Source organism: Oratosquilla oratoria, chromosome 2, assembly GCF_046742065.1.
Source record: "Oratosquilla oratoria isolate Oo_2021 chromosome 2, ASM4674206v1, whole genome shotgun sequence".
NCBI classification, from domain to species: domain Eukaryota; kingdom Metazoa; phylum Arthropoda; class Malacostraca; order Stomatopoda; family Squillidae; genus Oratosquilla; species Oratosquilla oratoria.
In genome coordinates this window covers 62,534,803-62,549,802 of record NC_134778.1, presented here as the reverse complement: position 1 = coordinate 62,549,802, position 15,000 = coordinate 62,534,803, and the positions used below count along the sequence as shown (strand labels likewise).

The 15,000-nt window shown below is 42.4% G+C and overlaps 1 protein-coding gene across 4 annotated transcripts in view; it reads right to left on the bottom strand.

Annotated features, from left to right (window-relative positions):
• LOC143039506 (cell adhesion molecule Dscam2-like) overlaps positions 1-15,000 on the bottom strand; it is a 1,807,148-nt gene that overhangs the window by 1,004,711 nt on the left and 787,437 nt on the right. For all 4 annotated transcript variants that reach the window (XM_076209640.1, XM_076209650.1, XM_076209658.1 and 1 more), the window contains exon 8: positions 6,105-6,348. In XM_076209640.1, coding sequence (XP_076065755.1) covers positions 6,105-6,348 — 244 coding nt within the window. The remainder of the gene's footprint in view (positions 1-6,104; positions 6,349-15,000) is intronic.

Below are 15,000 nucleotides of genomic sequence, written 5' to 3'. Positions count from 1 at the left end.
AGAAGGTTAGAAAGAGGAGAAGGAGGAGGAAGTGGAGATGGAGGAGGAAGAGGAGAAGGAGGAGGAAGAGGTGAAGGAGGAAGATGAGAAGAAGAAAGAGGAGGAGGAGGAGGAAGAGGATCAGGAGGACCAGGAGAAGGTTGGAAGAGGAGGAAGTGGAAAGGGAGGAGGAGAAGGAGGAAGAGGATCAGGAGGATCAGGAGAGGGTTGGAAGAGGAGGAAGTGGAAGAGGAGGAGGAAAAGAAAGAGGATGAAGAAGATTAGAAAGAGGAGGAGGAAAGTGAATAAAAGGAGAAGGAAGGGGTGGATGAGATGGAGAAGGAAAAGGAGGAGGAGGAGGAAGAGGAGAAGGTCTAGAAGGAGGAGGAGCTGGAGGAAGGGGGAGTTTAGAAATACCAAGAGAGAGAGAGAGAGAGAGAGAGAGAGAGAGAGAGAGAGAGAGAGAGAGAGAGAGAGAGAGAGAGAGAGAGAGAGAGAGAGAGAGAGAGAGAGAGAGAGAGAGAGAGAGAGAGAGAGACATACTCCTAATCAACGTGCCTAACACACTTGTCCTTACTCGAAACTGCGCCTAAGTCACTTGGAGCCGAAATCGGCGCTCACTCTCCGTGAAGAGTCCGGAAAATCGAGCGTAATGAAGTCCGGATAATCGAGCGGAAATCGCCTCCAGGTTGCCGCGCCACGAGAAATCGAAGTCTTGGCGCGGGAGGAGGAGGAGGAGGAGGAGGAGGAGGAGGAGGAGGAGGAGGGGGAAGAGGAGGAGGGGGAAGAGGAGGAGGAGGAGGAGGAGGAGGAGGAGGAGGAGGAGGAGGAGGAGGAGGAGGAGGAGGAGGAGGAGGAGGAGGAGGAGGAGGAGGAGGAGGAGGAGGAGGAGGAGGAGGAGGAGGAGGAGGAGGAGGAGGAGGAGGAGGAGGAGGAGGAGGAGGAGGAGGAGGAGGAGGAGGAGGAGGAGGAGGAGGGTGATCGGCTTAGCGGTTGTCGAGTGATTACGCAGATTTGCAGGCGTCGGAGTGATGAGGCAGGTGGCTGGCTGCCTCCGAGCCCGAAGGAAGGAACGAGCTGTGATGGAAAAAGCCAGAGGAGGACGAGGGAATGGAGGAAAAGGAGTAAAGGCATAGAGAGGAGAAAGAGGAAGAGGAAAAGAAGGTGGAGGAGGAGGAGGAGGAGGAGGAGGAGGAGGACAAGGAGGAATACGAGGAGGAGGAGGAAAAGGAAACAAGGGTAAATGTAAGGTAGAGATAGGTGTGCGTATGTGTATCTGTGTGTGTGAGTGTGCGTGTGTGTATCTGTGTGTGTGTGTGTGTGTGTGTGTGTGTGTGTGTGTGTGTGTGTGTATCTGTGTGTGTGTGTGTGTGTGTGTGTGTGTGTGTGTGTGTGTGTGTGTGTGTGTGTGTGTGTGTGTGTGTGTGTGTGTGTGTGTGTGTGTGTGTGTGTGTGTGTGTGTGTGTGTATCTCTGTGTGTGTGTGTGTGTGTGTGTGTGTGTGTGTGTGTGTGTATCTGTGTGTGTGTGTATCTGTGTGTGTGTGTGTGTGTGTGTGTGTGTGTGTGTGCGTGTGTGTATCTGTGTGTGTGTGTGTGTGTGTGTGTGTGTGTGTGTGTGTGTGTGTGTGTGTGTGTGTATCTGTGTGTGTGTGTATCTGTGTGTGTGTGTGTGTGTGTGTGTGTGTGTGTGTGTGTGTGTGTGTGTGTGTGTGTGTGTGTGTGTGTGTGTGTGTGTGTGTGTGTGTGTGTGTGTGTGTGTGTGTGTGTGTGTGTGTGTGCGTGTGTGTGCATCTGCACTTTTGTATGCACGCAGATTTCCTTTTGATTATATACAATGTCTGAAGTATCTATTTTTATATACGTATACATATACAAATCTACGTATCCATAAAGATCTGAAATAAATATACATTTATATATTGTAAATACAAAGCGAAGTTGTGGATGGAAAGGGAGAGGAGGGGAGAGGAGGGGGAAGGAGGAGAGAAGAGGGGTGTGGAGAAGGAAGAATGAGGGGAGATAAAGGGAGAGGAGGGGAGAGGGGGGCTGTGGAGTGGAAGGGGGAGGGGAGAGGATGGGAGAGGAGAGGAGAGAGGAGGGGTGTGGAGAAGGAAGAGCGAGGGAAGAGGAAGGTCAGAGGAGGGGAGAGGAGGGGAGAGGAGGGTCAGAGGAGAGGAGAGGAGGAGAGAAGAGGGGTGTGGAGAAGGAAGAGCGAGGGGAGAGGAGGAAAGAGGAGAGGTGTGGAGAAGGAAGAGCGAAGGGAGAGGAAGGGAGAGTAGGAGAGAGGAGGGGAGAGGAGAGGTTTGGAGAAGGAGCGAGGGGAGAGGAGGGGAAAGGAGAGAATAGAGGTGTGGAGAAGAGAGAGGGGAAAAGAGGGGAGAGGAGGAGATAAGATTGGAAGGGCGAGGGGGAGAGGAGGGGAGAGAAGGGAAGAAAAGGGAAGAGGAGGGAAGAGGAGGGAAGAGGAGGGGTGTAGAGAAGGAAGAGGTAGGGGAGAGGAGGGGAGAGGAGGCGTGTGGAGAAGGAAGAGCGAGGGGAGAGGAGAGAGGAGGGGTGTGGGGGAGGAAGAGAGACGGAAGAGGAGGGGAAAGGAGGGGAGAGAAGGGGAGAGGAGAGAGGAGGGGAGAGGAGGGGTGTGGAGAAGGAAGAGCGAGGGGAGAGGAGGGGAGAGGAGGGGAGAAGAGGAGGAGTGTGGAGTGGAAGGGCGAAGGGGATCGGGGGGGGGGGAATCGCCCGCTGGGCGCTGCGCCACTCGCGCTGACCGAGATTGATGAACGGGCGTGATCTTAAAAGGATTAAATCGGCGCCCATGATGGAGGACACTCCAAAAACGCCGCTCGCCGCAACCGCCTCCCGCGACCGCAACCGCCTCCCACGGCCGCAACCGCCTGCCGCGATGGTGCTCAGGTTGCGGCCGATATTGTGAAGCTTGTCAGGTTGCCCTCAGGTAAAGGTGGTGGTGGTGGTGATAGAGGTGGACCTGGGAGTGATGGATATGGAGGTGGAGGTGGTGGTAATGGAGGTGGACGTGGTAGTGTAGATGGAGGTGGTGGAGGTAGTACAGATGGAGGTGGACGCGGTAGTGTAGATGGAGGTGGAGGTAGTACAGATGGAGGTGGACGTTGTAGTGTAGATGGAGGTGGAGGTAGTGCAGATGGAGGTGGACGTAGTAGTGTAGGTGGAGGTGGAGGTGGGAGTTCACATGGAGATGGAGGTGAAAGGGAACGAGAGGGGTGTGGAGGGGAGAGTATGTGATCGGGACGGAAAGGTAATGGAAGGCAAGAAATACAAAGGAAAAGCAAACCAGTAATGGATCTTTCACGCCCATAGCCAAGGCTGGAGGACACTATACTTGATTAAGAAATATGTCAACCACTTTACTATCATTACAAAGACCCTTCGATTTTTCCGTACTTGTATTTTCGAAAAACTTGTAATTACACTTAATGTTATGTCTTCCTCCAAGAATGACTTTAAACTATCCAGGCAGCTATAGTATATCTTCTATATTTTCTTTTCCACTGCCCTAAATAATAGTTTGCTATTTCGTATAGTCTTGTATGAGCAGTAGACTCACATATACTAAATTTCAACTCTTTGATGTCGATTATTTGTTTACATCATGAACTGGATCGTGAAGGGATCCTTGTGGAACTCCACTCTTAACATCTAACTAGAAGCACCGACTATTCGAACGCAATCTATGATAACTTGCAGATATGAGTTTATCAATATATCTCTTGAGCGGAATAATGTCAAATGCATTTCAAATGTTCAGGTATATCAAGAATATTGTCCTTACTGTCGTAGACTGAAATCACGGAATTCGAGTTTTTGGGTAAACAATGAATGTGAGGACACTGATGGCAGTGACTGCAGTGACCACTGTAGCAGCGACAGTGAGGAAGAGGGTATAGCCCTGGATAGAACCGCTAGTGATGGAAATAGCCAGTTCCCAGTCGCAATATGCTCAAGTATATAATTAGCTTTCATACGGACTCACAAATTAACTATAGAGACAAGAGAGTCTTATAGTCCCTAAGCCTACGTATCTATCAGTGTGTTTTCAATTTGATGGTGGAAAAAGAAGAAAAAAAAATCTTCGGACCGGCAGAAGAAGTTTAGTAACTTCTTACTCCAGTTCCCAATCAAGTTTATCGTCTTTTCATCCTGATAATCTTATCAGTCTTGTTCGTCAAGAAAGTTAGTTTATTATAGCCCATCCGCGTACTTCCTATTTCAGTTCTAATACAGTTCTTTCATGTAGTCCATCGCAAGGAATTAATTTTTTTCTTAAAGAACTGAAAATATAGAAGAAAAAAAATCATCTCCGATTACTTTTTTCTTCTTTAGTATATACCTTACTGTGGATGTACTGTGCCTTGCTACATTGCTTCCGACCCAGGGCAGTGGGAAGGATAAGAACATAAGAACATAAGAACGAAGGAGACTGCAAGAGACCATAAGGCCTACACTAGGCAGCTCCGAATTCATCCCCACCTGTCATCCCCGTCCATAAAGTTGTCTAATCGTTTCTTAAAACAACTGATAGTTTCAGCACTTACTACATGGTTTCTTAGTTTATCCCAGTCATCGACCACCCTATTAGTAAACCAATACTTGCCTATTTCCTTCTTAAATCTAAATTTGCCAAGTTTATAACCATTACTGCGAGTTCTGCCCTGTTGTTTTAATATGATGACCTTGCTTGCATCACCCCTGTTAAAGCCTTTGATCCACTTGAATATCTCTATTAGATCACCCCGCACTCTGCGTCTTTCCAGAGAGTGTAAGTTAAGGTGCCTGAGCCTCTCTTCGTAAGGCAAATTTCTGAGTCCATGTATCATTATGGTCATTCTTCTCTGTACTGATTCAAGTAAATTGATGTCCATTCTGTAGGACGGAATCCAAAACTGTACCGCATAGTCAAGGATGGGTCTAACTATCGCTAGATAAGAGTTTAATAATTACCTCTGCACTTTTATTCGTTACCGTCCTAGCAATGAAACCTAATGCTCTGTTAGCTTTATTCCTGGCGCTACCTGCAGGTATGACCCGTCATCCATAAGGAGCTAAGATGAGAAGGGGGGTAGGGGGAAAGGGTGGTGGACGGGAGAGGAATGGGTGGAAGTGGGCATATCCCTTTGACTCGGCTACCTCCCTTATAAGGGGGAAAAAGCTTTTGGTATACAGATAGATAGCGGGTCCCTGCTACACGTCTACGTTGTGTTATCACACACCTCTCAATATGAACGAGTATTATACATAACCTCCCGTATCATTCTCTTGATGCACGAAGAACGTCAGAACCGAATAGAATCTGATTTATTCTACATTTCTCCTGTATTTTCCTCCCTTACATGGTTCGCGGAGTCACCTCAACCATTATCCGGGTTTATCAGCCATAAGGGTTTTTTTTTCCGACAACTTCACTGATGTAGGGAGAGGGATTGAACGAAGAAAAGGATCTGTTCCAGGTAAACATACAATTATCAGGATTTAATCAAAGGGTGTTAGTTGCTTCTGTGTACAGTCCACGCTCACCATAGCCACGCGTACACACACACACACACACACACACACACACACACACACATATATAGGATTGCTGCTACAATGGTACCGCGCCCGAGCACTAATTCATCGATCTGAGGTAGAGTCTCTGCTCGGGGATGAAAAGTATGACAACATAGCAAGCCGGCACCCAAGCCCTGGTGGGCAAGGAGTTATGTATGTATATATATATAAATATATATGTATATATATATAAATATATATATATATATATATATGTGTGTGTGTGTGTGTGTGTGTGTGTGTGTGTGTGTGTGTGTGTGTGTGTGTGTGTGTGTGTGTGTGTGTGTGTGTGTGTGCGCGTGTGTGTGTCTGTGTGTATGTGTGTGTGAGGTCACACCATTACCCATAGATCGGGCTACATACAAGCTCTCAGCTCTCATTCGGAGGGATTATAGTTGTCGATCACGAATCCAACACGTGATCAAATACCATGGCACCTCACATGTGGAGACACACACACCGCACACGAACGAGCAGAAGGACGGGACTTCGCAACCATAATCCCACACGACAGAGTTAAGTTAATTAAACACGCACGATAACTTACCTCCATCGATGCTCTTCCCACAGGATTGATCGCCTCGCATATGATGGTTCGAGCCTGACGGACATGGGAATGGAAGGGCTGGATCACTAGTACGCCCTTGTCCTGCAAACCTCCTGTACCGGTCCCACCGCTGCCACCACTGTTCCCTACGCCGCCGCTGCCGCCGCCGCTGCCGCCGACCCCGCGGCTGGACATGGCAGCAGGGTCCAGCGGAGTTCGTTTGCCATTGGCTTCCATCCACCATCTGCGTCAGGAGAGAGGAGAAGGGTTAGTGGGAGTAGTTAAGGTGTCTCCGAATGGTAACTGTATCGAGTAGGCAAAAAATAGATTAGATACGTAGATAGATTGACAGATAGGTAACCAGGTACGTTGATATAGAGATAAGATAGGTAAGATAGATGGATGGACAGATTGATAGTGTAGATAGATGACAGATATATAGATAGGATAGATAAAATAGATTGATAAGACAGATGATATAGATATATAAGACAGGTAGATAGAATAATGAATTAATAAAGAAGTGAATGAATAAGTGAATAAACAAATAAATCAATTAGTAAATAATATGCTTATACAATTATTTTAATGAATGAAATATAAAATATATGAACATGCACTTACAGATAATTTAGAAATGAATAAGTAACCAAATATCCAAATAATTAAGTGATTTAGCTCCCTTTCTACAATTATTCATTAAGAAAATTAAAAGATATAATCAAAAATAGAAAAAAAAGGTAAAAAAATAAAATAAAATAAAATAAAGTCAGTACCAAGAACGTTATTGTTCAAACAAGTATCTTTACATAAGCATAGATTAAGTCTACAAAACTAAAAACTAAATAAATAAATAGATTAAAAAAAAAAGGTAAAATAAAAAAAACAAAGTCAGTACCAAGAACATTATTGTTCAAAAAAGTATCTTTACATAAGCGTAGATTAAGTCTACAAAACTGATACAATCCTGTAGCGTATCATCCATTTGTAGATAATTAACGCATTACTTGGAAGACTAAAAACCGAACGGTACCATTCTTCTGTATCCCTTTAATAACTTACAAAGGATTACAAAGGAAGAGCATATTGACGGGAGACCTTTTGGTCCATAACTAGGTCGTATGCAGAAAAAAGAAAAAAAAAAGAAAATGAAATAAATTTATAAATAAAGTAGATGATGATAGATGATTACCAAATAACAGTAATCCATAATAAATGATTAATGAATAGATAACAAAAATAAAAAATAAGTAATAAGTAAAATATGGCACGTTTCCCTCTATTCTGGCTACCGCCAGGGTGTTCTATTCAGTTAGCCGTGGCCCCTCTCGATAGCTAGTTGTTTATGTATTGTGTCGTGTATCCTGGCTATACTAATACATACACGTATTAGGCCCTGTTCACACTAGCGGTTTCAATCGTGACGGTTTAATGACAACGCAAGTCAATGGGGGGCGTCTACACACAACTGCGCATATTTTCCTTGACTACGCTGTACCGCAGCGGTTTCCGCGCGGTTCAAACCGCTAGTGTGAATAGAGACGTATTATAGTCAGTTGGTCTATGTTCTCTTACACAGGGGCAACCCCATCCACCGATGGCTCTCTTTGCTGGCTTGATTCTGGCTAAGCCTAGACGATCTCGTGTATGACCCTCAAGTGAATAAAATCTGTCGTTAGCCAGAATCAAATGGTAAAAGGACATCCGTTATGAGTGTCCAGGTTGTCGAGTTTGGGTAATGTCTGTAGGGTGGAACCTTTTCTATTATAGACACCTAACACTATCCGTTAGGAAGGTACGTATAACACATGTATACTATAATTTATAGACCGTTTCTATCTTCAAGAATCGATGTTCAGTATAATTTGTAGATATCCTGGAATATGTTACCATCTGGTACAACGCGTAGTTATCAGTGGACGGATACCAAGATTCCATTATGGTACATTTTAAAGTTATCCTGGAATGTACCTGGTACAACGCGTGGTTACCAGTGCACAAGAGACAAGGATACCATGATACAATGACAGTATAGTTTGAAGACATCATGGAATGTTACCATCTGGTACAACACGTAGTTTTCAGTGGACAAAAGACAAGGATACCATGATACCATGATTACCATGATACCATGAGAGTATAGTTTGAAGACATCCTGAAATATGTTACCATTTGGTACAACGCGTAGTTACCAATGGACAAGAGACAAAGATACCAAGATACCATGGCAGTATGGTTTGTAAGTATCCTAGAATATGTTCTACCATCTGGTACAACGCGTGGTTACCAATGGCCTAGAGACAAGGATACTATGATACCATGACTATTCTTTATTTGTCAACCTACAATTTATTATTTATTATTTACCTGCTTGTTTATCATCTAACTATGCCTATGCATTTATTTGGGTATTTTATTTATCATTTACATTATTATAATTTTTACTTATTCATTTATTTATTATCATTATGATTTTTTCCGCGTCCGACCTAGATATGGACCAAAAGGTCTCCTGTCGGCATGTTCCGTTTTTGTAATCCTTTGTAACATCTCTATCACTTCACCTAGATAATGTCTACAATAATAGAAGCGCTGGTTATTTGTTATGAAATACCAACACCTACACCAAATGTTACCGAAGAACATAATCATGCAAATCATTACATGTATACAGATTTACTCTAAAGTCTTGTTCATAGAATATGTATATATATAGACCTTCATTACATATATACATATTCTCTTCTATGTCCTGTTCATAGGATGTGTTAGAAAACATAGACCTTAATTACATATATATATTTCCTCTCTAAGCCCTGTTCATAGGATATGTAAGAAAACACGAACTTCCTCTCTCTAGGAAATTAATCCTTTTGCAAAAGAAAACATTTCTCTAAATGAATTCCCGTTAATACAACAGATCTGTAGATTACATACGCGCTGTGGAATTTAAAATCGAGGTCAGGGTTTTTGAGTGATTCTGGAAGTTAATCAAACAGTTGCCGCTGTCAAGTTTGATATAATTTCTTCACGTCGACAGCTGTCACGAAGGATTAGTTAATGTCGGCCTTAATCGTGGCGGATAAAAAGAATAGGATGTTTTGCAGCTTAATACCATACCATATCCGTATAAAAGGTCATTCGACGTCGAATATAGAACGGTAATATTTCAAAAACTAATTCATTATACACTGATACTGTGATGGATATTATGAAATATTTTCAATTACAATGACTTTATCAAGCAGAATTTTTAAGGTCACAAGCAATCTATAACAGTACTACATAAGTAGGAGAGAAACCAGTTTCTTTGCTGCTAACCAGCGTTAAAGTTCAGCCATCTAGATACCCCTGGGTGAGTTTTTTGGGATTCCCTGAGGGATCTTATGTGATGTGTGTTGACTTCCGCCAGTTGATTTTATTCAGTTGAGAGCTTCCAGTGCTAAAAATCTCGAAAATTAGATTAATTCTTTCGGTGTTATAAAGGATTTGTTTTTCATCTTGTCTCTCACTGGGTACTCTATGGTCATTCCCACCTTTGGGCACCGAGGAAATAAAGGTTCTGGGGGGTGATTTTGTGATCGTATTTGACTTCTATTAAAAAAAGAAAAGAAAAAGTCATATATGCTTGTTTCCGCCGGAAATCCCTCAAGAGGACACGTCCCCTCCGGCCCCTGATTGGTTGAGAGTGGTGACGTCACGGGAAAGGAGACGACTGATTAGCCGAGTGTGACGTCACAGCAATGGAGAAGACTGGTAGGTCGAGAGTGGTGGCGTGCGTCAGGGCAATGGAGATGACTGAATGGCTGCGAACGAAGCGAGCTCGCCCGAAGGGCCGAGCCCTCGCGTAACGGGGTCGGGCGCAGCCCGTTGCTTGTAAAAAAAGTATATACATATATATATATATATATATATATATATATATATATACATATATATATATATACATATATATACATATACACACACACACATATATATATATGTACATATGATTTTTATTTTTTTCAAACCTTGAAAAGCTACAAGAACTTAGGTGGCCTCAAGATCATCCAGGGACAATTAGGTCCATTACCCAATTACTTTTGGGAGAATTCTGACCTTTACGGTCCATCACTAGGCAGACCTTTCTAACAAGTGTTCATATGTTAACATATTAACCCGTTCAGAGAGAACTTTGTCCTTGCGCTTCTATCCACACCGCCGTCATTCGATTTTATTCATCTAAGGAGAAACTCCCTTACTATTTGACGTTCAGCATTTCACTTTCTTTGCGAAACAAGAAGAGATTCGCAAGTTTTTCAAAATGTAAAAGTTATTCCTTACTTCGGGTGGAAGTTCAGCATTTCTAGTTCTTTGTGAAACAAGAAGAAATTCGCAAATTTTTCAAAATGTAAAAGCTATTCCTCACTTAGGATGGAAGTTCAGGACTTCATTTTTTTTTCTTTTTTGAAACCAGAAGAGACCCAATCTTTTTTAAAATATAAAAGCTATTCTTCACTTAGGGTGGTCGGGAAACACGTCAAGTATCTTAAAAACGTCTCGGCCAATCAGATGATCTCCTTCCCTGCCAGCGTTTTGCAATAATAGACGTACAATCGTGCAGAAAAATTCGGATGTAGTCTGTTAAAGTGATGCCTATGTTTTACCATAATCTTTCGTCCACATATGCAAAATATTTCGTTCACGTGTGCAAAACCGTTTCTATGATCGATGAACACCTTTTAGACGGATCAAAAACCGTGATAGTACCAAAGCGAAAAAATAGAATTATCACAAATAACTATTAATAAAAAAAGGAAATAGTACTGAAAGTTGGTAGTAATATTAGCGGATAGTGTTCTTTTGTCACGCCGATTAATAAAAATAATTACGATCCTGGTGAATCAAAACATCACTTAAAGTTAACAGAATTGACAGGGGATTTTATGTTCTAATCACTCTTAGCAAAGAGACCATTATCCTACGCGATAGTTAACGCACATAATGTATATCTATCCTGTGAGACAGACGTCGGGTGGAATCATCTGCCCCGCCTTTAAAACTCGTCACCCCCGCCATCTTCACAGAGACGCAACCCAGAGGGGCTGACACTCGGTGCTCATACTTTAGGATCTCTATCAAATTTAACTGTATTCCCTCTATCTATTCACACAAGGAGAACGGGTAGCCGGTGACTGATCAAGTCGAAGAGAAAGAACTCGAGGACCGTTGCCAGTCACTGTGGGGCTGTGGGTTCCCTGACCATGAAAATCAAGGCAACAATCATTATTATTATTATCCCCTTAATGCTTATCCATTTGCTTATGATTCAAGTCTTGTATAAAGAGAATACCAGTAAAAAGAATAATGATAATAAGAATAAAAACAACAGAAAAAATATAATAATAATAATAATAATAATAATAATAATAATAATAATAATAATAATAATAATAATAATAATGATAATAATAATAATAATATTAATAATATTAATAATAATAATAGTAATAATAATGACAATAATGACAATAATAATAATAGTAGTCATTATAATAATAATGCTAATGATATTAATAATAATAAATATTAATAACAATAATGGCAATAGTAATAACAACAATAAAATATAAGAATATGTAAGAAAAAAATAGAGAGGATACTATGCCTACTTCGTTCAGAATCAATATATGTACCAAATAAGAAGAATACAGGAAGAGAGGTGCCAAAAAAAGGAACAAGTCCTGCAAAGCGATCCTCCATCTCAAGCAACCAACCCCGAGCCAGATGGCTTTATCCTGTGCCAATCCTGTCCAGCCCAATCGTGGTATCACTCGTTTAACGTCCTTATTCCATCCACTCATCTGTACCTAGACAGAGTCCACCTGGCCAGACTGCGCTGCGGCCATCACCCAGCACTTCTAAGCTACCAGAAGAGGCTGGATGACCGCATTGTGAACAGCTGCCCAGGATGTAACACTTCACCCCATACCATACAATACATAATGGAAGACTGCATTATACACAATCATGCAGGCAAACAACACAACATACACTCTATAAAGGATTTGTGGGAAAACCCAGTTTCGGCTGTGGCATTCCTTGGGGAGACGGGACTGCTCGGACAGACAGTCTAGGGAACGACAACAACAACAACCCCGAGCCAAAGGCAACTTGGTCCTTCAACGATTTAACGGAGCGAAAGACTTCTTCAGATATTATGGCGAATCTGTGACACTCCTCACTTCCTTCTCCTCTCCTTCCTTTGGCAGCTTGAGGCACCCTGTGCCTGGCACTGGGCACACAAATCAGCCAAAATTGCCTGCTTCGCCTGGATATCAGTAACCGGGATGACCCCCCATTTTCTTTGATTTGATGGAGAAAATGGGATGGCTGGATGGCCGCCTGCAGAGAAATACTACCCTCATAGGACGGTGTGCACGCGACTGTGTGTGTGTGTGTGTGTGTGTGTGTGTGTGTGTGTGTGTGTGTGTGTGTGTGTGTGTGTGTGTGTGTGTGTGTGTGTGTGTGTGTGTGTGTGTGTGTGTGTGTGTGTGTGTGTGTGTGTGTGTGTGTGTGTGTGTGCGTCCTTGAGTGTGTGTGTGTATATGTGTGTGATGGAGTTGGTACCATGTGGAAATATGAAAGAGAGTACAAAGAATGGTGCATATAGTCTGATCCAAGTCAGAGTAAGATTGCAGAAGAACAATATTAACAATTAAACATACAAATGAGCTATTAATTACTAGGACCCTTTCACCCCTCCAGACTTGTTCTAGATCCTTTGTCAGATACTCTTATATCCATTCCCTTTTCTTCCATTCAGATTTTGTTTCCATTTTCCATTACTTCGCTCAAGAATCTCTTCCTCCTTCCGTCACTCTCCTCCTTATATTATCATCGCCTCTTCCTTCCCCTTCTTCCTCTTTACTTAAATTTCCGTTTACGCCATTTTATTCTATTTCATTGTTTTCTTTTTATTCTTGAGCCTCGTTTCTCATTCATTCTCTCATCTTCTTTCATTTCTTTTCTTCCTCCACTTTTTCACCTTGTTCCTTTTTTGCGTCATCTTTACTTTGTTCATTATCTGGTTTTGCCTTTTATTTCCTCTTTACATCATTCTTTCTTTCGTCTACTTTCATCCATTTATCACCTCTGTGCTTCTGTTCCATCTTCTCTCCTGCTAGCGCTTTATATACACCCCTACGGTTCAAGGTCACGTAGCATTCCTTTAGGATTAGAGACTAGTTTCCACTTAAAAAAGGAATTCTGATCACTTTTAAATTCTACTGCCCCGCCATTTTCCTTAAAGCTCTCCTTTACTACACCTCTTCGGTGTGACGTCATCGCCAAGGACAGAAGCGCTGGTTATTGCTGACAAAAGATCCTTGATAATGTTTTGGGAGGAAGACATTCCAGTTTGTTTAGCTCTCCGGGTATTGAAGTCTCCCAGAACACGTACTTCTCTCTAGTGGCTGTTAGGCTTGATTGTCCATCACCGCTTGAACTATACCTCTCCAGATGGCTCTATCCTGTGTCAATTCTGTCCAATCCAATCGTGGGATCACTTGTTTAACATCCTTACTCCATCCACTCATCTGTACCTGGGCCTCCCTAGTAGCCGTCTACCCTGTACTCCACCTTAGGTCACTTATCTAAGTAGTCTGTCTGTTTCCAATCGGACACAGTGTCCAGCCCACCTTGCTCTTCTTCCCCACACCCTAACACGTCTATAACACATCTATAACATTCTATAGACTCAAAAACAGATCCCATATCTGAAGCTGACCAACGTCAAAGGGGGAATCAGATGCCCTGGTTAATTAATGGCGTTTTCATTACATCATGACATTTGTGATTAGATTCCTTTCCCCAAACAAAAGACTATCGTTACAAAGGGAATTTCGTTCTTTGAAGTCGTACAGAGTGAGAATCGAACTCGAATCGGCATCAGCCGAGAGGAAAAAGGGAAAACAGACATATTTAATTGAGAATTGAATAATATACACATTTCTATTTTTTAAATAATCGATTTTTTCTCAGTTTCTATTTTAATTTTCATACGAATATAAGAATGGAAGAGAATGCAAGAGGCCATATGGCCTACACTAGGGAGTTCTATGTCTCATACCACATTTCAGCACTATCCATAATATCGTCTAATCTTCTATAAAATCAACCAATTGCTTCAGTGCTCCTTACTACATTGTTACTGAGTCTATTTCATTCGCTAACCACTATTTTGGTAAACTAGTTCTTACCTATTTCCTTCTTCAACCTAATTTTGTCCAATTTAAAACCCATTACTACGATTCATGCCCTTGTCTTAATATGATGACCTTGCCTACATCGCCATTGTTAAAGCCCTTAACCCATTTCAGTACCTCTATTTGATCACCCCCGCACTCTTCGTCTTTCCAGAGAGTAGTTAAGGAGTCTAAGCTCTCCGGAAGGTAAATTTCTAAGACTTTGTATCATTTTGGTCATTCTCCTCTGTACTGATACCAGTGAATTAATATCCATTCTATAGGAGAGCTCGCTGGGTGATCGGGTTAGGGCGTCGTTACTTGCGCCGAAGGTCGAGGGTGGTGGTGGTTCGAATCCTGCCACCGGCGAAGTTGAACCAAGGACATTATGGTTCATTAAATTCCACGCTACAAAGTCCTCTGTAAGGGGCACCGTCCTAGCCTTCCGAATTGGGGGGGGGGGGAGTTGTGACGTCAAACCATATCACATGACTGGGCGGAGACCAAAAATGTACCACATAGTCAGGGAAGGTAGGAAGGACACAGAGTGTGGAATTTAAGATTTCATTCTAATAACCATTTATCGATTGTTCCCGTGTTCTCATCTCTTTCGCCCAGAATATAGAAAATAAATGAAAATTGTTCACATGTGAATTAATTTAATTTAG